The 22,196-nt window shown below is 43.9% G+C and overlaps 1 protein-coding gene across 4 annotated transcripts in view; it reads right to left on the bottom strand.

The window, feature by feature from the left end:
* rnf220a (ring finger protein 220a) overlaps nt 1-16,363 on the bottom strand; it is a 177,174-nt gene extending 160,811 nt beyond the window's left edge. For 3 of the 4 annotated variants that reach the window (XM_085806024.1, XM_085806025.1, XM_085806027.1), the window contains exons 1-2: nt 15,835-16,258; nt 1,843-3,013 (exon numbers count right to left, since the gene is read on the bottom strand). In XM_085806024.1, coding sequence (XP_085662150.1) covers nt 1,843-2,497 — 655 coding nt within the window. In that variant the 5' untranslated portion in view covers nt 2,498-3,013; nt 15,835-16,258. Of the gene's footprint in view, nt 1-1,842; nt 3,014-15,834 lie in introns of all 4 variants that reach the window. The other variant, XM_085806026.1, reaches the window with a different exon arrangement.
* Between the last annotated feature and the right edge of the window lie 5,833 nt (nt 16,364-22,196).

Below are 22,196 nucleotides of genomic sequence, written 5' to 3'. Positions count from 1 at the left end.
AGGTGGCACGTATGGCACCGACATACTCACCACTCACACTACCACAGAGTTTTACCATTATGTGTGCTGCTATAAACACAAGAGGTTTAAATGCACATGAAACAGATCTGGATTTTAAATTAAACCATCAGTCCAGTGTCTCTAAAATATGCTATTCAAGTAGCACTCTTTCTTTCCTCTTATCTCTTTGTTCTTGTCTTATCCCTCTCCGACTTTATGCACTCTTTGATATCTCTCTCCTCTTTTCTCATTCCCCCCAGTCAGCCGCCGGGTATCATTTTCCCAATTTCATCCCTCTCTTTCTCACCCTCTCTGTCTCTCCTGCGGTGGTCTTTTTATCGGATCAGTCTCAGGTCGTCGCCTCTGTCCCTCATATGTTCCATCAAGGATGCATCCCTCAAACACACACACACACTCAAACACGCACACACTGAGAGATGAAGGTGGGTGGAGCGAAAGGAAGAGTGGGGGCAAAAAAGGAGATAAATAATAGGAGAAGAGGAGCGGGTGAATTGTTAAAAATGCAGAGAGAGAGAGAGAGAGAGAAAGACACTATGAGCACGTCTGTGTGTGTGTGTGTGTGTGTGTGTGTGTGTGTGTTTCCTAATTTGTCACCAAGATCCGATGCAGCTTGTTGACATGTGTAGGAGATGTCGGTGCTCAAGCTGAGAGCTGTTTGTGTGTCTGGAAGAGTGTTTGTGCATGCTTGTGTGTTTGTGTATTGGAGCTCTTACAACTCTTCTCCCACCTCCCTTTTAGTACACACACACACACACACACACCCTCACACACTCACACATGGTCTGCCAACGTTTTGGGTATGTGGGTAAATCTTTTGGCAACGGGGCTGCCAGCATAGAGCTATGATGAATGCTGATGGCAAAGAGCATGGCCGGTCTCTGAACCAGTCATTCATACACACACACACACACACACACACACACACACAAATACTAATCAGATTCCCAGTGCGTGAGGGCCAAATGGCATCCTTCAACTAGTGAATGTTAATGTGACCAGCGGAGCTTGTGGGCTTGTGAAACAAGGATAGGAGGAGCCAGGAGAGATGATGACAAGAGAACATAGATGGGATTGTGTATTGGCGTGTGTAGAGCTAGTCTTTTATGAAAATGTAACAAATTGTGCTTTGGTTTTTAATATGAGAGTTCAGACTTCTTGTTTGCAGCTTTAAGGATCAGAGTTGTCTGTAGAACAGTCCTAGAGTATGGTTATATTATAATGCGGGATGAGTATTGGAAGTGTAGCATGTGAAAATGTTGCACTGGATGCAAGACTACAATATCATAAACTGTGCCTTTAGGAGTTTGTGTACATTTATAATAAGTTGAAATTGATAATAGACATTTCAACAATGCCTCACCACAATATCCAAAATAACACATCATTTTACAGGAGCATATTGAGGCAAATTTGATCTGCACTGGAACTTGTGTAAGTCAAACTGTGTGGTTTGTGAATATATTTGTTGTTTTTATGCAGTAAGGGCCAATAATTTGTCTTAATTTCATATACAAGTGGGTGACATATAGGTATTATAGAAAAACCCAACATAAAATGTTATATTAATGTTGTGTATGGTAAGCCTCCATAGCAGCTTCACAGTCTCTAAGTCCAGATTCTACTGGAGCGATGGACTGTGAAGATGATAGCATGTATTTCACATCACACACAACATCCGGCAGTCACAGTTCTCTCAGTGATTGTGTATGAAATCAGTTATTTAGGGTTGTCGTGTGATTTGTAACACCATCTGTATGCACAGTTCAATGTGGTTGCAATTTGCTTTAGTGCAATAAAGAACAGTTATAAAGTTCTACTCACAGCGCTCGATGCGGTCCTCAGGGCTGGAGGAAGTCTCTCGATCAGACAGGAGGCCTGACATGGCGAATATCTTTTTTCCGCTGTCCTCCACGGCTTTCAGGGCGCTGCTGGGTGAGCCTCCGGGAGGGATCTGAGAGCCTCCAAAGTCATACTCTTTCCCCTCTGCATCAGAGTAGCGCAGGTGGGGTGAAGCCTCTGCATCCAGGCACCCTTTGAGGCGCTTAGCCGGGGTGAACGCAGACTGATACCCACCTGGTGCCCCGTCCCGATCGTCTGGAGGTGAGGCAAAAGGTCTGAAGGCACCAACGCCGCTGTGGTTCAGCATGCTGATTGGCGAGCAGTCCAGGTTAGGTGGGGCAAACTGATGATGGAGGTGGAGGAGGGACGGAGGAAAGTCCCTGTTGGGGAATCCTGGTGGGACTGCACCTTGGCGGTGGTACATTGACGCAAAAGTGTACGAGCCATTGTTAAATGGCAAATGGACGTCTTTCTCAACAGAAACTGGGACGCCAAATGGGCGTGGCTGCTGGCAGGGAATAGAGGCATCGCGAGAAGCTTCAGCGGTGGAGGCCAGGACCATCAGGGCTGGGGAGGCCAAGGGGTTGGGAAGGTAGGAGGAGCTCTCCATTTTAAAGGCTGCTCTATGGAGGTCCATGTCTGGACGGAAAAAAAAGTTTGCTAGGGTTTTGGGGGGAAAAGGAGGAAATGATTCCTCCACAGTGAGACTGGAGAAAGTCCAAGACCCTTGGAGAGGGTCTGAGGAATTAAGGGAATCTGGTTTGGAGAGTCAGATAAACACGTCAGGTTTTTGGAGGAAGGGGCTCACAAAAGAGCCATTCATAAGAAACAAGCTTATTCTTCAAGAAATTAATGAATGTCTACCAATGTCAGTTCAGGTTATATTATATTCAGTTCATCTCTCTTCAGCAGAACTAAAGAGAGTTGATCTTTCTCCAGTCAGTTCAGTTCAGATCATTCCATGCCAGGTGCCACTGGGTTTGTCCAGTCATTTACAGGCTTCACAGTTTGGAACAGGTGCAATGAGTTTTCAAGAAGAAGGTTTGCCTCCTGGGTTAACTGAGTAAAAGCCGTTTTTGGACAGTGTTTTTTGGGAAGAATCCTTGGATGGTGGGCATCAAAGCTGGTTCCTCATCTTCATGTGGTCTCCACACTGAGGGGACACAAAAAAACAAGCATGAGTTCAGTTTCAGAGATCAGATTTAGTTTCATTGGACATCAATAGGAGTGAGAGAAACCACTTGCAGTCGGAATGTGTTCTTGATCTCAAACAAGAGCAGCTGTCTCACCTGTTCTGCCTGGTGAACCAGACAGTGCAACATAACCTCTAACCCACACACTCTGCTTACACCCATTTAGACTTGAATTGTGATGAGCCAAGATAATTACACGTTATATAACTGGAAGACAAGACCTGCACTTTGACAAATGCTGTCTTCAGAGATCCTTGTGATTTTTGCCATATTAGACATTTTTACTATAAATCTACTTAAAATCAGGTCCTTGGTGTTTTATATTCACTCAAATCTCTTTCACATTTCTCTTCGACCCCGTCGTCTTGTTTTAATGATAGGTAATTTCAAAGAGAGGAGACATGTCTTGTCCTCAATCTGTATGTAGCAGAAAGGAGGAGAGTTGAGTGGAAATCTTTTAATAGAGGAGTTACTGGGAGTCAAGACTTGAAGTCAAAGCCTTTGGGGACACAGTGTTCTTAGGCGGATACTGTTGTTGAAGCTACGGATTGAAAAACTCTTGGGAAAAAGTGTCACTGTTGATCAAATCCTGTAAATCCCTGTCCTTTGACAAAAAGCCAAGAACTATTTCCAACCCCAAACTTCTGCCCCTCCCCTTTCTCCTTTGCTCTCTCTAAAAAAAAAAAAAAAAAAACTTCACCAAACTGTTTCCACATCACTTTTTTCCATTCCGATCTCCACAACCCTCCACGTCTCATCTCTTTCCAAATGTCCCCTCCTTGTCCTCCACCCCTGCTAATCTGTCCATCTCCTCCTCCTCTTCCTCTTCTCTCCATCCTCATTTCCTCTTCTGATCTTCTAGCGCTATCTCTTTTCCCTCCCTCTTCCATCTCAGATCTCGGTCTAAGCCGCTTATTCCTACCATCTTCCAGGATCTATTGGACCAGAACCACTTGTCTTAAGATAAGGACACACACACATCCACACTTCACCCACAACCACACATCTGATAAGAGGCTATGTGGCTCAATGTTCAGCTCGACACCCGACTCGCTGGGGCGAACACTCTCCATACTTTTGCAAGCTATGCTACCCTCTCCCCCTATCTCTTTATCTAACCACTTTTAATTCCCCAATTTTACTATCTGCCCTTCCTTTCTCTTTACATCCTCTCTGTCAATCTCTTCTCCTCTCATCCCTCCATCTCTCCCTCTCTTTGCAATCTCTGCCTCCCTCTTCTCCCTTGGGTGATTCAGTTGGGTGATATCATATCAGACCTCTCCATCTGCCATCCACGAGCCAGAGGAAATCTGACTGAGTGAATAAATTAGCCGTACTTGACCCAGCGACCCCTCGGCATCCGTGGCAACAGACTAGAATCCTACCTCCTGGGGATTAGATCGGAGCGTGCGATTGGTCGGTCTGAGGAACGCAGAGAGGCAGCCGATGAAACGACAAAATAACATTTCAGAGATTCTTATCCCCAAAGGGCAATTTGAAGGTGGCTGGCTTGTTAAGCAGCCAATATGCTAAGATTTAGGGCAGGTAAAGATGTGCCTGTAGTACATAAGTGACTGTGGGATTTTGTGCGTCACTCAGGATAAAGAAAATATTAATAAAAAAACAGGTGACTGACGGAATGCGAGTAGGTTATCATAGATAATTTCCCCTGCTTTTTTTTATATAGTATCTGATAAATTTGTCAGTTATATCATCATAACAGGTGAAACATTAAGTCATGTGCACACACACACATACATAAACACACAACAAACACAAACTCACACAGTATCAAGTAGCAGCCTTGGCCTGCTCTAGACGAGCTTCAAAGCTGCGTTGACTACCAGCCAACATCAAAGGAGAAACTCCCTGGGAAATGAAAGGAGAAAATCTTTTATAGCTATCAGCTGTCCACAACACTCATTCAAATCAATTTCCAAACCTGATCTCGGCTTTGGCACGCTCCTCCACCTCCCACACAAAGATACACACACACATACACACACACACACACACACACCAACAACTGCCAAGAGTGAGGAGAGAGGACAGGGCCCAGAGACAGAGGGAGAGATGGAGAGATGTGAGATGTTTTACATTACCACAAATGTACAGTAGGCCAGTGTGGAGTGTTGAGAACGGCTTACGCTAACACGCCTCTGGTCTGGACAGATGCCACAGAGTCACATTACACGCCTCCTCCTCCTCCTCCTCCTCCCCCTCTTTTCACCCTTCTCTCTCTCTACCTACAACAATCCCTCCTCGAAATAGCACCTTGGAAATGTAGCCATGACAAACTCCTCTCTTTTCTGTCTTTCTCCCCTCCCTCTCTCTCTCTGTCTATCAGTTTACTCCCCCTCCTCCTCCTCCTCCTCCTCCTCTTCCCCTCTCTCTGTCTTTCTCACTTTTCTCGGCCGGTGTCCTCTCTCCCTCTCCCTCTGTTCGCGCTGTAGATCAGATCACGCTTTCTCCTGTGTAACCTCTAAAGTAGGAGTGTGTCGGAGGTGTTGATAGGGAGGTAATACACTGATAAGTACCGGGATATTTCAATTTTATTATCATTACCCAGCAGGCCGAGGGGTGGTGAGCGAAGGGCCGCCAACGTGAAGCAGCCAATCCAATAAGAGGATGCTGGGTATTCCGGCGAGAGGAGAGGAGACAAGGAAAGGAGAGGAGGAAGAGAAAGGATTGGAGGAACCAAAAGAGGGAGAGGAGAGTGCGTGTCTGTTTTGTGTTCTCTTCTGCATCCATTAATCATTTTAAACATAGTTTGGCTCAATGCATAATTTACAATATATTCAAACTATGCTTGTAATATCACACTAATTGAGGTGTCACAAAGTTGCTAAAAGTCGGTGATGTTTTCCACCAGTCATAATGAGATGACACACACCTGTGCATATCATCAATACGCAAAGTGCAATTACATCTAACACAGGCACGCGCGTGCGCACACGCTCACACATACGTGTCGGTGCCACTTACAATCCCATTTGCCACTTAGGGATACCACCCACACATTGTCTGACACCGGGTATATGCATTTTATAATAGAAAATGTCACGGGGGAACATTTACCACGCTGTCATAATTTGATTACAGTGTGCAAGAATGATACAGCTGTCAGTGCGATATTAAACACAAACAGCAAGGAGGGCTTTTCACGTCAAATCTGCACTTTAAGTGACAATGTTGTAGCAGTTGGTGAAATTGCAGTGTCAACAACAATGTGCTTTAACATCATTCTGAGGGGAAATTTCACTCAGGGAATATGAGATACTGAGAGGAGAGGGGGGGGTTCAGGAGCAGTCACAGATTCTATGTGAAATAATTGGTAACTATGGCCACCAAACATTATGATTGTTATTGAAGTATCATGATAGAATATTATTTGCTTGTTGGGCTGATCAAAACAAAATTTCAGGGGTAACCGTCATTTTTGAAACCTTACTTAATACCTATACTTATTACCTACTAATAAGAATGACGGCTTTTCAAAATAAGGGTCCCTCCCATGTAAACTAAAATAACATGTCTTCCAGATGTTACAGCTGATTCCTTGTTTTTGATCAGGAGTTGGAGAGACGATGCACGAGCAGCTCTCAGTGTCAGGACCAGAAAAGCGGAGGTGGAAATGGGATCCAAATAAGTACACTGCAGTGACAAAGAGCACACGTCCCATCGAAGCCTTCCTTTTTGTTGACTGGTCGGAATAAATATTTTTCTTGCATGGCTGCTTTGAGTGTGTAACCAACGCTTTTGCTGTTCCAGCGTGTCACAGAAACTTGTCAGATCGAGTTTTCCAGTGTGTCTGCTGAGTTTTGGAGAGGAACGAAGAGGAATCCAATTTTTTTATTGTTATAAAAATGTCTTGTCGACTGTGACTGGTGTGTATGTGTGTGTGTGTGTGAGTGGACTATCGGGAAGCAAAGCAGCTGAAGTTTCTTTTTTTTTCCTTCTTTTCCTAATGGAGACAGAGAGAAAAGCAGTCAGAACCGCAGGCCTGTCTGAATGTGTGTGGTGTGTGTACGTGTGAGAGAGAGAGAGCGTGTGCGTGCACTTCCCGGTTCATGGGTATATTTAGAGATTGTTGACAAGCGTGAAAGTGCCACTTTTACATTTTATTACAAGACATGCCAAGCTGCGTCATTCAACTCATCTCACTGCTGAACACACCACGTCATCTATCTATAGACAATTTAGATTTACACCATACATCATGAGCTGACTTCAGGACGTGTAAATTGATCCAAATACAAGCTTTCATAATTGAATCTGGAATTTAACAAGGAGGAACGTCTCAAGTATGTGGCACCAGAGAGAAAACAAAACTCTCCTGAGAACAAAATGTTCATGTCAAAAAGGCCAGAAACTGCAGTTAAAATTTACAGCCACTGACATCTGCCCTCCACACACACACACACACACACACACACACACACACACTCATACATACACTGTACTTCTTGTTCTTCATCCTTCCCTGCAAGCCTCAGCACAGCACAGGGTAATTACAGCACTATACATTTTAACCACTGTAAATTCAACAAATAAAAAAAATATGGGCAACTCTCAAAACTATCAACCTCTTGGGCGAGGCATGGTGAGGGTTGGTAAAACAAGTGTTAATATCTTCAGCCTGATAATAAATATCACTGAAAATAAGTTCCATTTTTATTACTGGAAAAAAAGAAAATGATTCTAGCCATGGCCATTCTATTGGATGGAACATCAAACACCTGATTGTCAAAAATGTTTCATGCAATAAGGCCTTTTGTTAAGTTTAGTGACAAAACATGGAGAGGATCATCTTCAACAGAACATTTAATCTTTAACACTATCTGAAAACCTAAAAGTGAGACACTTGGTTTCCACACAACAGCGCATGTGTGTATGACGTAATCATCTGTTGTGTTTTCTTGAATTGTTTTTGTCAGAAACTCCATTTCTCAGACACTGCAGAGTGAAAACCAGACAGATGTGAAAACACGCCACTCGCCAAAAAGACAAAGACAACACTGCTATTTAAAACCCTGCTGTCAGATATTAAACATTTGCTGTCATGACGCACACATACAAAGTAAACTGTGTCTGTAGAGTGTGTGTGAGTGTGTGTGTCTTGTTTAGCATAAAAAGCATGAGCCTGACCTGCAGACAGGTCCACTTTGCATTCCAGACAGACTGCAGTGTTTGTGCTTTTGCCTGCGTAGGTGTGTGTGTGCGTGTGCGTGCGTGTTTGCTGATGTCCGAAGCAACAGTCGATACTATTGAAATCTACTCATTCATGTCTGGCCATGAGGCAAAGCTCAAATGTCCTTGTGAATAAGAATCACACCCATTTATCTCACACCGACCCCCCCAACACTTCTCACCCCCTCTCTTTTCCTCTCTCATATTATTTGTCCTTGTCTTTCCTTCCAAATTTAAAACTTTTGTTTCCAAAAATCTTTCAAATACGCTGTATGTTACTCTCTCTCTTTTGTTGCTGTCGTCTCCTCTGGTATAAAATCTGCAGGTTAGTGGCTTCAGTCGACAGCTGCAGCAGTTAACAGGAGATATATGCATGAGCAGCGGCAGAAAAAATATATATTACAGTACGATTTAATAATAGACAGACACACACATCATCCTGGGGTGGATAATGACACTTGGGCGATATTCAGCAACAAAATCAATAAGGATTGGACAAGCTTGTGCAAGTGAAAATTCAGGCTTTCTGTATCAGTCAACTAACAAGAGATATATTTTGTGGAAGGTGCTACTTAGCAGGCAACACTAATTTGTGTTGTTAGTCAAGGTAGATTTAAAGAGACTATTTCTTACTATTTTCTTTCATGCAATATTCTTGCAAAAAAGCAAAAAAAAAAAAAAAAGGCAAGAAGATTTACTTCTCAAATAACTCTTTGTGATTTTGGAGACAGAGCCATGGCCAGCAGACAGAAATCATTCTGGATGTCGGCCCTGACCTGTGGCAGGGATTTCTATTCGTGGAGGCCCAGTTCAGTGGCGCTAGCTAATTCCTAGTACCAGACAAGGCTAAATGGGAAAAGCACACCATTCCTCTGCTCATAGATTACCATCCCCAACGTGTATTTTTGGATCATTGGTAAACCAAATTTCAGCATCTTTTTTTGGTTTCCCTGAAATGATGCTAAATCCACTTCACTCTCCATGCCTGGTTGCTGTCAGGTGCAACAAGGACCGGCCTGTACTCTGGAAAGGCCTGAGCTGTGCTGAGAGCATTTTGGAAAGTGTACACGTTTAGAAACTAAATGATAATTAATAATGGAAAAAAGGGAAAAGTGCAGGTTGAAATGATTTCTAAGTTACTTCATGTCTACAGAGGACAGAATCACAAACACACCCTCCCGTTCTGAAAATCAAACACTCTCCTGTGCTGCAGTTGAGGAGGCTGTGACTCTTTTGCCTCATATTTACTTGTTTCTGTTCGGGGTCGCAAGACTTTGAACTTGTACGACACTCACTCACAAAAAGCCTGACGGATGACATCAGCGTCTCGTTGCTGACCGACAGGTGACGGAGCTTGTTTGCTGTCCTGCAGAGAGTGAGTGTGTGGCAGCGCTCACGCCCCGCTATGGCTCTTTATTGCTGTGCTGTGCAGTGCCGGCGTGTACAACAGCAGCCACTAATCTAGCTGGCTGGCAGGCAGACAGGCTGGCTGGCTGGCTGGCCCATTTGTACTACAGGCTGCCTGCAAGTGCAAGCCAATTAGTTTGAGTTTAACAAGGGAAAAGCGTTGCCAGGTACACTGCTTTTGCTGTAATAATCCTCTGTTGTGCAGTTAATAATCATAATACGAACAAAGAGGAAACTTCTTTAACGCCTGCAGGGAAATGACCGGTTCTGCTCCGCTCCGAGGTCAAAGGTCAGAGTCAGATAGAGAGCAGCATGTGCTTTTTTTCTGACATGGAAGGTTTCAACCAACAACCAAATGTTTAACTTATCACCAGGCCGCTGAGCAGTGGGGGGGTGAATATCAAACTCCCTGTGTGTGGACATGCTGATGCATAAAGGTGTGTGTTTCTGCAGGTGTGTGTGTTCATGCAGCGCTCGGTCAGATCAGCGCCCCTGTATCAGTCTCGTCTCCTGCCTGGCTGCACAGAGAAAAATGATAAGTAGGCTACACAAATACTGCCTGTCTGCAATCGATGGACGCAAATGCACCGACAGTGTCTTCTGGGGGAGGGTGTCAGGGAGGGAGGTGTGTGTGTGTGTGGGGGGGGCAGGGGGGGGGGGGTGAATATTAGCTCATTTTCCAAGCAGGGAGCTTGTGTGCTCCGGCTCATGGTGTAATTGACGAAGAGGGTCTGAGAGAGAGATGATGTGGCGGTGAGGTGGGAGGGATGCAAAGGTGGTGGGGGGTTTGGAGGCTGATACACACAGAGAGAAAGAGACACAGAGCAATATGAAGAACAGAAAGTGTCTGACACCCGACACAACTTCTCTCCCCCCCCACCCCCCTCCTCCCCATTAGGCTAATTCTTTGACTTTCTCTTGTTGCCGATAGCATCTGCGAGTGATATATCCTCTGTAACGGCATTACCACTGGCTGCCTGCTCCAATGCAATCAGACCATTAAACACGGCGCTGTGCCCCCCCTCCGTGCACTGATTTCCTTCCAATAGAAAATGACTGGATGTGAGCTACTCCCCTTTCCTGTCATCAATAAAAGGAATAATTGGCTCTGCATGCATGTTTGCGGCCAGAGGATAAACTGCAGATTCACAGCACAACTCTATTCCTGTTAGAAATAATAATTGAATTAATACTCAAGGCAGACATTTCTGACAATTTGCATTTAAATATAAGATGCTTAATATTATTTCATGTCTTTCACAGTTATTTAAAAAAAAAACAAAAAAAAAAACATATTCTTAAATTGTCAATTTGCCTCACACACAAAAAAACAATAATAATACATCCGCTATAAATATTACAACTCAAAGTGATGGTGTGTCAAATCAAAAGTTTTCATCCAAGTTCGATCACGGAATATTAGACAAATCAATCAAAATCGCCCCAAAACACAATCTGCGTCACGGACAGGCTGCAATTTCCAGGGAGGAGAAACATTTGGTTGGTTTGATGAGCAAGACAGACCAACAATATCCATCCATTAAATGACTGCATCCGGCTCTTCACACTTAATCACGGTGATTATGACGGCGATAACAAGACAACAATAACACAAAGTTTTTAGGATGCAGGACGCGCGCGCGCTCTCTCTCCGAGGGGTGGAGGGACGGGGAGGGGGGGGAGACGGCTCTGCTGTCTGCGTGTTCAAACACTTGTTATTTGCCGGCGACGCGCTTATTTCAATTACAGTCTGCATGTCAAATTAGCTCCCGTGCGCGCTGTTTATTAGCACAACATAATAATAAAACACACTCACGGAGGAAGGGGTGGGGGGAGGGTGAAGGGGGTGGGGGGTCTGGGCTGGGGGGGAGGGAAGGGTGGAGGAGTGAAGAAGTAGAGAAGAAGTCGGTTCTGCTTTTAATAAAGAATGAGGAATTAGTGCATATTGATAGGACTTAATAGACCGAGGGGGGTCATCAAACTAGTCGCGACTGAGCCTGAGCGATCCACGGTTAATTTACTATCACTGTCATGTTATGGGGAGGAGGAGGAGGAGGAGGAGGAGGACAGGGGGTGTTAATGCGCGTGTCCTGACGCGTTAATATTTATGATATAAATATTCTTACAATTGTACTATACATCTGTCTGTCTGAATATAATTCAAACAGAGAAAAAAATAAGGCGCAAAAAAAAAAAAGTTAGAGCGGCTGCTTTTTAAAATGATGTATCGCTCTTTTCTTTCCCCTCAGAGAACAGGCCGGGAAGAAAAACATTTGGAGCAGCTGCAAAACTTTCACTTTAAGCAACAAATAATAAGCATGTTGACTTTTAGCTGACTGATGAAAACATGTCCCACTGATGTAGATATGATTCTGAAGCCGCTTCACGATCGTCCCCGGCGCTACGGGAGTCAATGAAGCCGGTGGGAGGATGTTTCTTTTTATTCTTATTCTTATTCTTCTTCTTATTGCTGTTGTTGTTATGATTTCGGACGTGGCGCTTGTTCAGGATCCGAATTAAAATAACCATGTGGGCCTGCAGCCATCGATCCAGGACAGAGGTGTGAATCGGACATTAATTTTAGTTCACTTCTGGCTGCGCAAAGGAGGGAGATCAATGGCGAGCAACAGCTGACTGCTGAGAGAGAGAGAGGGAGAAGGGGGAAGGAGGGAGGGGGAGGAATCGAAAACGCTGACAAATAAATCATCTTTTGCTACTTTTTCCTACAACCTCGACACTTTTTTCCTCCTGCGCCTGCAGACTGTTCCTCTGGGAGGAAGAGGAAGAGGAGGTGATGAAGCCCAAATGAATGAATAGATACGATATCATCTGATTTACTATAGAAAAATCCAAAACATCATACTGGATTAGGCTGAGAAACATGTGCAGAACAGAGCTTGAACAACGTAAAGTCCGTCGACCTGCTTCAGTCAAAAAATGTTGACTTCATATTTCTAGATTTTAAAAAGTGGCATAAAATTTTACAGCGAACTGGCCGTCTGTTTTAACGCGCCGCTTGACATAAGAGTTCCAGTTAAAACACACATGGAATTAAAATCATTTCCACTTTCATTTATACAATATTCTAAATGTCAGGCCTTTGAGGCGCGTTCAAATGTTCAGCTCAGTGGCGGCCTATAAATCATCTGCTCTGAAAACTGAGACGGGAAATAAAACGAGCCTAGAGCTTCTCGAGAAGATGCTGCAGCGTCTCACAGAGAAGACCAACTAACACTTTCATCAGACCAAAAATGCCGTGGATTAAATGCAGCTTTAATTGTTTTTAATTAAAAAAAGACAATGTCCTGTGGGAAACACAGGCTTGTTTTATTTAGTCTTTAAATTTTTAACATTTGATTATGAGTAAAAACAAATGTGGTTAAAAAAAAAAAAAAAATCTCCCTGAACGTCTCATTAACATGTCATTAAAAATATCCAGACAATTCAACTGTATATTACAAAAGCAGCGTGTGTGTGTGTAAAATGTATAGATGAAATAAAGCCTCTCTCTGGATCACATTAATCATCACAATTATTAATGATCAAGAACACATTCATTAATTTGTAGCTACAGATAGAATAGGCTCTGCAGTAGTTTTACTGTCTCACGCTACTGATAATTACAACTAAATGAGATGAAATAAAACTATAGGCTGCAGGTGATTCTTTTGTGGCAGGTTTAATTGTATTAGTTACAAAAAATGCTACAAAATGAAAACTTTGCCCGCGCGCCGGGACAGACTCCAGTAGAAATCCTCTTCTATCTGTGTGATTAAATGTGAATAAAGACTGGTCTGCGGCTCCTCTCCTGCTTCCTCATCCTGCGCTTTTGAAAGATAATTATTGTTCACTAATGTGTTTGGTTGGAAAATAAAATACGACCGTGCTGCTCGTTAAGAGTGAGGGCTGGTTGATCTGACAATCAATAAAATCAATTTGAAGGGATCCATCTTCACGTCACGATCACAGGATCTGAAATCTGAAGGGGAGCTCTGATTTTTCTTTCTTTCTTTCTTTCTTTTTTGAGGAACTATATTTCAATCATCGCAGCGCCGTGAGTTCAATGACCCGCCTCGAGCGCACCTTTGCTCCAAAAGTGTGTTTTTACGCGCTATTTATGGCTGGCGCTGAGAGAACTTCTCAGCTTGGAAATTACTACTAATGGCTCTGCTGCATTTTTCCCACACTACTAATTTTATTATTCCCTCTTCTGGCTGTTGCGGCTTTTGTGGAGCAGTAAGCGCTGATCGGGCGCGTGCGCGACCACTCACTTGTTTGCTTCTATGGGGTCGGTCTGTTTAAAAAAAAAATGCATGTATGTGATTAAAACAAGGCGCGCGCACAGGGACAGGAATAAAAGGCTGAGCACACAAGATAGAAAAATATTCCTGACAAGCGAAATAAAAACAATCCACGTTTTTAATTGTGAGCCCGGAGCTCCGAGAATGAACGTCAACCTATGTAAATAAATTAATTGAATACAAATAAAAAGTCGCCCTCCGAGCCGAGAGTGTAGGCTGCGGGATATGAGGAGGGCAAAAGAAAAAAAAACTCTCATACAAGGGCGGGAGTTGTTTGGTAAAATGCTGGAAAAAAAAAACCTGGGTTCTGTTAAAAGCAATAAGCCTTTCATCCTAACGAGACGAGGCAGTGAGCCAAAATATAAATTAAAACTGAATGTTGTATTCGGTGATACCGACGCAGCAGTAGCGGGACCTGGCGCGCAGGGAAGCCGACTTGAGTTGACTGTGCTCGGCCATGAAGCTGGAAGGCCCCGGGGACTTCCTCTGGCTGGGCGCTGCTTATTTAGGGGGAGGGTGTAAATTATAGTGGCTCCCTAGTTAACAGGTGTTTCCCAACTGTGTTTAGGCCTGTGTGGGGGTGTGTGTATGTGTCTGTGTGTGTGTGTGTCTGTGTGCGTTCGTGTGCGTGTAGTCGTGCACGCGCATTTTAAGCAGCACGTCTTCTTTTTGAATTCAAACGTCTTTGGGACGAAACCGAGAATAAATTGTTGTGCATCTGAGGAGTTTTTCTCTACTTCTTTATCTTCTATTTTGTGGTATTTTGTAAATTTGTTTTTATTCAACTGGTAAAGTGACGTTTGGTTTAATCAACATTTTGAATAAAATAAAGAAAAGCTCTAAATCCAAGATTGATATGCAAATTTTCAAAGTAGTAAATCTATTACAGTGCTGCGCAGGAATCCGTCTTCCACTTGTATCCGTGTTAGGTGATGCGTTAAAATCAGCCTCATCAGCGGCTGTGTTGGACCAAAACTAACGGGGCCAATATGCTGCAGTTAAAGCACATGTCCTCGTCATTATGAGCGCTTTAGTGCTCCACAGCAATTGTAACTTTCCCTGAAAACCATACAACTATTCGGTGAGCTGTAAGCGGTGCTTTCTCTGTCAAGTAGTCATTTTTTACTTAAAACAAATATGTAACAGTAGGCCTGAGGACTGAAGTTCATTAGGCTGTTGAGAGTTTGCTGGGTTTTGATGGGAAGATGGTCTGAAAGCTCTGCAGGAAGAATTCAGAAAGGATTTTCTCTCACAGAACTTAGGTGTATTAAAATGTTTTTGCTTGTAATAATTTTAGTTTATTTTTTCAAGATGCAATTGAAAATTCCGAAAAGACTTAAGCCTAGGCTACTTCCTGAAAAGCTGGGACAAAACCAATAGAAAAGTTGGAATATTGGCTGCAGTGTGTGTGAGTGTATGTGCAGCACATTTCACACTCATCTATACTGATATACTGTATGCGCACTGTCACTGACACACGCACTATACTCAACAATTCAAGTGTTTTCAAGAAGCCACTTTCTTGTTTGGGAACCTCGCATGTGCGCGCTCACCCACGGAGACGTGTAGCCCACAGATATAAACGCATACGCACTCACGCGTACACGCGTAAAAGCCCATGTCCAAACGGACACGGACCGTGCCGTGACTTTTTGTTTTCTCCAAATTTTAGTTCCACGCGTGGAATCACAGCGGCGCGCAGCCACCAAAGCCGAAGCGCACAATCCCCGTGAAAGTTTAGTGAAACGAGCAGAAACGCTCTTCCACAACACAGAGGACGGCGGAACATGAAAAAAAAGGCGTAGAGGCGTAAAGTGTATACGCTTCAAACCCAACAACAACAACAACAACATCAACATCAACATAAAGAGTGTGTTACTCACATCGCCGTGGCACAATCCACTTCTTTTGCAGTCGATTCCTCGTTTCCGGCTTCTTTCTTTTTTTATCCTCACAACAAACCGAAAACTTTTCTGCGGAGTGGGAATATCAGCAGCACTGGCCCGTCTGGCTCTTGCGCAGCAGCACCGGAGATAACGGGAGGCAAAAGTAGTTAACACCTCCCTGTTAGGTTACCAAAGCGCAGCCAGAGAGGAGGACAGAGAGAGAGAGAGGGGGAGAGAGAGAGGGAGAGCGAGGGGGAGAAAGAGAAGCTGACTTTCCACAGACACGGTGTAAAGTGGCTATCAATAGCGCAATCGCGCGTGCAGCCCCTCCGCTGAAAACACCGAGAGGGACGATCAAGTGAGAGGACAGGGGAGTGAAGCCGCTGGAGGAGCGCAGGATCGCAGAGACGGTGGCAGGCAGAGGTGGCGGCGGCGGCGCGAGGGGGTGGAGGAAGGGTGGTGGTGGTGGTGGTGGTGGTGGTGGAGGGGGGGTGGGGGTCTCACAGTGCTCAAAAGCGACGTGTGTGAGGCTGGAGCTGGGCTGCGCGAGGCTGAGCTGGGAGTGTGGGGGTGGATGGGGTGGAGGAGGAGGGAGAGGGAGAGTGGTGGTGGTGGTAGTGGGGGGGGGTATCTAGGGTCCAGCTCGCTCCGAGGTGCAGTGCTGCCGCGCAGCGCTCGGGTCGCTCATTGACTGACACACAGACAGACTCACAACCTCCGCGCGCTCCTCACAGTTAAAACAATACACTTGTTCATAAATTACAACTCATTTGTCATTTCTGCCGGAGCCGTTTCTCCGAGGCCACGGTGCTTTGAAACTACACGCTGGTTTTCACCCTTAAAATCTGGACCGTTCACTTCCTCTGCTGTGAGCTCACTGTTCACTTGTGTCGCTCTCTTTCAGGATAAAGTCAACACAGTGAGAAGGTTCATGACAAAATACTTCAGCAAAACGTGTCCCTCTTCTTCTAAGTGCAGAGTAATTATGAGAAAGTGAAGGAAAGTGATGGTAGATGTAGTTGTTGTGTTTCTAGCGGTGTGTTTGTCCATGTGCGTGTTTCTCAGCACTCCAACCATCCCGTCAGCCGCTCTGCCTCTCCCCTCTGTCTGCTGCTTCGTTCCCCGGGGTGATTTCCACTGCGCTTTGTGCGCAAACTGAATGAATTATCCCCCTCCTCTCTCTCTCCCCCTCTCTCTCTCTCTTGGAGAGACTGCTGCTTGCCATAAAGCCAATGAAGTCCACCTCTTAACAAAAAGAGGTGGACTACCAGACACTCTTATAAAGTGCGCACTAGAGACTGAAGTTAGTGAGACACGGGGAAGTTTAGTGAACCCGGAGCTGAGCGGCAGAGTCCGACATCGATCCACCGAAACAAGATAATTACAGATAAACTCAGTGTATTTTATGGCAGAAATGATCATTATTATCAGCTGTTTAATTGTGTTAAATGCAAACAACCAACTATCCCGACGAGGAAACATTTGATTATGTTTTAAGATGATCTCATTTTTCTCTCTGCATCCAATTAAATGTTGGACTCTCCTCCATAGCCAGACAGAAACAGCTGTTTCTTTGCCTTATATTAATCCGATCATTGTTCATTAAATATCAGTTAAATTATTAGAAAACATATGGGCACAGTTGATTTGAGTGTTTAGTTATTTCTGCAGCAATTAGTCCCAGAATGTTGGACATAGAGTTTGAGTGAAAACAGCTATGAGTAATTTGGGCATTGGAGAAAATAAATTGTGTGTGTGTGTTCTAGCGATGAAGAGTGTGTGTGAGACGGTGAGAAAGAGATACGCAGAGGGATGTCCTCTGTCTTCCTCTCCACTACACCCCCCTGCTGGTCACACGTGGAAATGATGAACAGTCCAGACAGAATTAAACTTTCAGTCTGTTGTGAGGACACTTTGGTTTAGTAAGTTTTGCACTTGAGAAACGTGACACTCAGGAGACAGACACTGATTACACTGTGACTCTTTGTGCCACGAGAAAACTTGTGGAAGTGGCTGCAGCACAAAGACAAAAACTGTGAGGGGGGGAAAGAGTGTGTGAGTTCAAGACATCCACCCAACAGCAATTTAATGTGTTTGGACACATTGTGTTTGGGGGGAAAATACATTTTATTTTTGGAATCGCACAATATTCCCATAAAAACAGGGCAATGAAATGTTGGGCTAAATGTTACTGCATGAAAAGAAGGGATTGTTTTTATAGGGAAAGAAAGACAGAGAGTGAAAGAAATCCCTGATACACCCAAAAAATAAAATGTGCAAAGGAAACACAAAAATAAGGCGAAAATTGTAAACCATGCAGGTTTGGATTAGACGCCTTCATTGAAATGATTCTTTAAAGCTAAAAGCAGAATCCTAAACATGTATTAAAGCAGAAGTAAGCGGAATATTTGTGTTAATATAAGTCTTAAATAGTTATATCTTCCGACAGCAATCACTTACATAGAGTGTTTGGTCCGAAACACGGGTCTGTCAGTCACTCTGCTCTGCTGTAAGCCGAGGAGAAAACTTCTTGTATACTTCCTTGTATCCTACAACCTTTACCCAATGAGGAGAGAGAACGGCATGAAGGGCTGTGTGTGCAGCCAAGGGATGCGTGTGAATGTGGTGACGTAGGGACAAGGACCGATAGATCTATGACGAGGGCGGGGACTGCTAACTCCATCGGCTGACAAAAAGTTAGCCAAAGCGACCGGATCGCTTACTACTGCTTTAATGTCTTCACTTGTTTACTATCAATATTCAAGACATAGAACTTTAGCAGGCACCAACAGCCTGATCTCACAGACAGGTCAGAGTCAGGGCATTAGTTTGGATCCAGACTGACAACAGAAGCTGGTGGGTCAACTCCTCTTGCTGACCTTAACCGATATCAAACAGTTCGAGCCACTAAGGCTGCGTCCATCTAACACCTTCAGTTCATCACACAAGACCTCCAAGCACATGGTCCTAACAGGCACTGAGAGTTTTCTAATGGAGCTAACACTTTGATCTGCTTTCACGCTATAATACACCAATGTTTTAGGTAACAATGGCGTGGGAAAAGTGAGGAGGGGTGCGTATGTGTGTGTGTGTGTGTGTGTGTGTGTGCTGGGTGGTCTCCATACACATGAGGGGCAGTAGCGGCAGTAGCAGTGCCATTAGTGGTGTGTTGTCTTGCTAATAGGCTCAGTTTGGAGTCAATGGGCTGACTGGGGAAGAGGACCATCCATGTATTAGATCCCTTTCCATTCAAAGTCTAATGCCACCCTTTAGTCCAACCCCCCTGATGTTTTTAAATGCTGCCTCTGTGTGTATTGACTAGGAAGCACTTTGATAGCACCTGTTTCAATGCTGAGGCCACTGAACTGCTTCTTAACCCCCCCACAATGAAAGAGCAACTACAGTTCCCATGCAGATACTGTACCAGAGGCCAGCGGGATATTTAATCGTGTTTTAAAGATGAGTAATATTTTTAGATTATTAAGCGCAGAGTCACCAAAATGACAGGTCTTGTCATTTTGGATAATTTTGGTTTGGTTTCCCTAGCTTTTTAGACGTTCAGCAGAATCAACACAGCTAAATCTGTCTACAATCAGTGTCAGTGTAATCATTGCAACCCAAGCCTAAAAACATGTCACCGTGACAACTTTCTACAGCTGCTAAATCCTGTCCCAGAGTATAATAAACTGATATTTAGCACCTCGGCATTTGATAAGCCTTCTAATTCATCTGTCAGGCACTTGAACAGGAAACCCTGGATTATATTGCATGTCCAACTGATACTTATTACATCACAGCCCCACCAATGCAGCTAGTTCAATTGCTTTCACACATCTACTTCAGTTCTGAATGACAGTAAGAAAATGTTTCTTTGTCATTTCAGTGAACCAACTCTTAAAAGCAGAGTTTTTCTCTCCACAATTCAAACAAGAACTTCAAAAGTCTTCATTAGGCCACAGAAATTCAGGCTAGAGTATATTAGCAATATATTAGCTGAAAAAGCTGCATGTTAATTTAAAAAAAAACTTTTCTGGTGTTTTATTTGATGAGGCTCTGAACCTGATCCCTTATTGGTTGATTGTGAGTGATGTTATAATATAGGTTTCATGTAAAAAAGCCAAATAAACCAAATCCTAAGGTGGGCTGTGCAGGGGGCATACCTGAAAGTGGTGACTGTTTTGTTGTTATTTTATTTTACCAATGCAATGATTTGACAGAAGATGGCAGATGTTTTTTTCCTGAACCAACTATGTTTGTAATTCAAAGGATCAATGAAGACATTAACATTGTCAGTAGTTGTATGTTCCCCAAGGAAAGACGTAGCTAGAAAAAGTGTTTCCACTGCGCAGCCAGAAGCCCTCACCGCTGATGGCATGACACAACAAGTGTTCAACATTGCGTGTTAGCAGTTTAACATCGGGCCTTGTTCTCTTTTCAGCACATTTCTTAGCATCCATCTAAACTGAGTCATGTCCTGGTGTTGTGAACCCCCTGACATCTCCTCTGGAATGACAGAGCGATAATGAAAAGCCAAGCTGACAGCGGAGGGGCCGTGGCTGCCCTCTTGCAGCCTGCTTTCACCTCTGCTTGGCCCGGTTTATCCTTACATCAAATTCCACTTTTTTAAAAAGTCTACAATAACAGGGCAGGACCGAGGGAGTGACAAGCTGTGGGTTTGTGTTTTGTTTGTGCTGCCTGTTGGCTCGACTATTGGCCAATCTCTGTAGGAAAGAAGGTGCCCTGGCGAAGCTGGTTGGTGTATTTACAGATAAAGATGAGATTTCCTTGCAGTAAACCCTTGTCTATTTTATGGCTTGAACCCATAATCCTTTGATATTTTAAGGCAGCTCATACTTGACCCTGTGTACACCCAGTGACTTAAGCAATACCCTGTAAGGTCCTTTACACCATGTGGGACTTAATTCCTTAAACAAACCATGTTTGAGTGTGATTTACAGCTAATCTGGACAGGCGACGGTCATTTCTATCTTTCCTTTAATAATTTACGATTGGTGGAATTTATAGCATCAGCTCCCCAGCCCTGCATGCCGCCAAATCCCTATGTCTGTAATATAATGAGATTTTAGTGCAGCGAGATTATAAATTATGGTGTGATTTGTTCTCTTGCTGTTTTGTCAGGGCATAGCCTTTGAGTGTGTGTGTGTGTGTGTGTGGCTTGGGGACATGGCTGGCATTTGGCTGCCACGATGCTCTAATTGCTGACGTACACACAGATAGATGGGACCTGATGGTTGGTGTCGCCACTGGAGGGAGGGAGGGAGAGAGGGAGGAGAAGAGGACACAAGAAATGAAAATGCAAGAGAAGGAGAAGAGGAGAGGAAGAAGAGGAGTAGCTGGCTACAGAAGAAGATTGGGAGGAGGAAAGAGAAGTAGGGAATGGATGGATAGATAGATGGATAGAGAGTTGGAGGGACAAGTGAGGAGGAGAGGTATTGTCTTGTGGCAGGAGAGCCAGCTGCCAGCAGCTACACAGCTGAGCGGTTAACCACAGTGAAGGAGCCACATTTAGAGAAAGGAAAGCAGAGAGACAGAGAGAGGAGGGACGGAGACTCAGCCACATTCATCTCACCCTCACATCCATTGCTCCAGGGAGCTGTTGGAAAATGAAGAATTACATGGCCCTGATCAGATTACATTACAGAACAAGTGATTACATGCATTTGACTCTTGTACAAAAGAACAAAAAAAATGAAGGAAGGGAAGGGAAACATACATGATCTGATTAATTATGTAATTATGTGGTATTTGCTCTGGCTATGATACATGGGGAACATTCAGAGGGAAGGTGGATGGGTAATTTCATCAATGTTTCACTGCTTGCCATGTAAACCTGCTATAATACAAATGTTGACTGTTTCCCAGTCGGCATTTAGAGGCTCCACAGCTGTAAACTTGACACAATTGCGGCGTCTGATGTAAGTTTTTCGGTTCTAACAAAACTGATCATTTGACTGAGGTAAAAAAAAAAAAATAGATTGGATGTTTCTAAACCTTTGTTAAATTTGTGTAAGTTACAGTTGTACAGAAACCTATTAGGCTACATAACTGGGACAGTCTTAGATTTCTTTGGTACAGTTCTGGTGAGCTGAACCAAGATTGTCCCCATCAGATAAATGACAGCATTGGTGAATAAATGGTAAATGGACTGCACTTATAGCACTTTTCTGGTCTAATTGACCACTCAGAGCACTTTCCAATGGAAGCAACATTCACTCATTCAAACACACATTCATACAGAGCTTTTTCCCTTCACACGTAGCACTTTTCTGCATATTCACGCACAGATGATGTATCGGAGACAATTTGGAGTTCAATATTTTGCCCGAAGGCCCTTTAAA

This window comes from Trachurus japonicus, chromosome 17 (assembly GCF_045865225.1).
Source record: "Trachurus japonicus isolate A0001 chromosome 17, Traja_1.0".
NCBI lineage: Eukaryota > Metazoa > Chordata > Actinopteri > Carangiformes > Carangidae > Trachurus > Trachurus japonicus.
This window is presented reverse-complemented; position numbering and strand designations above follow the sequence as displayed.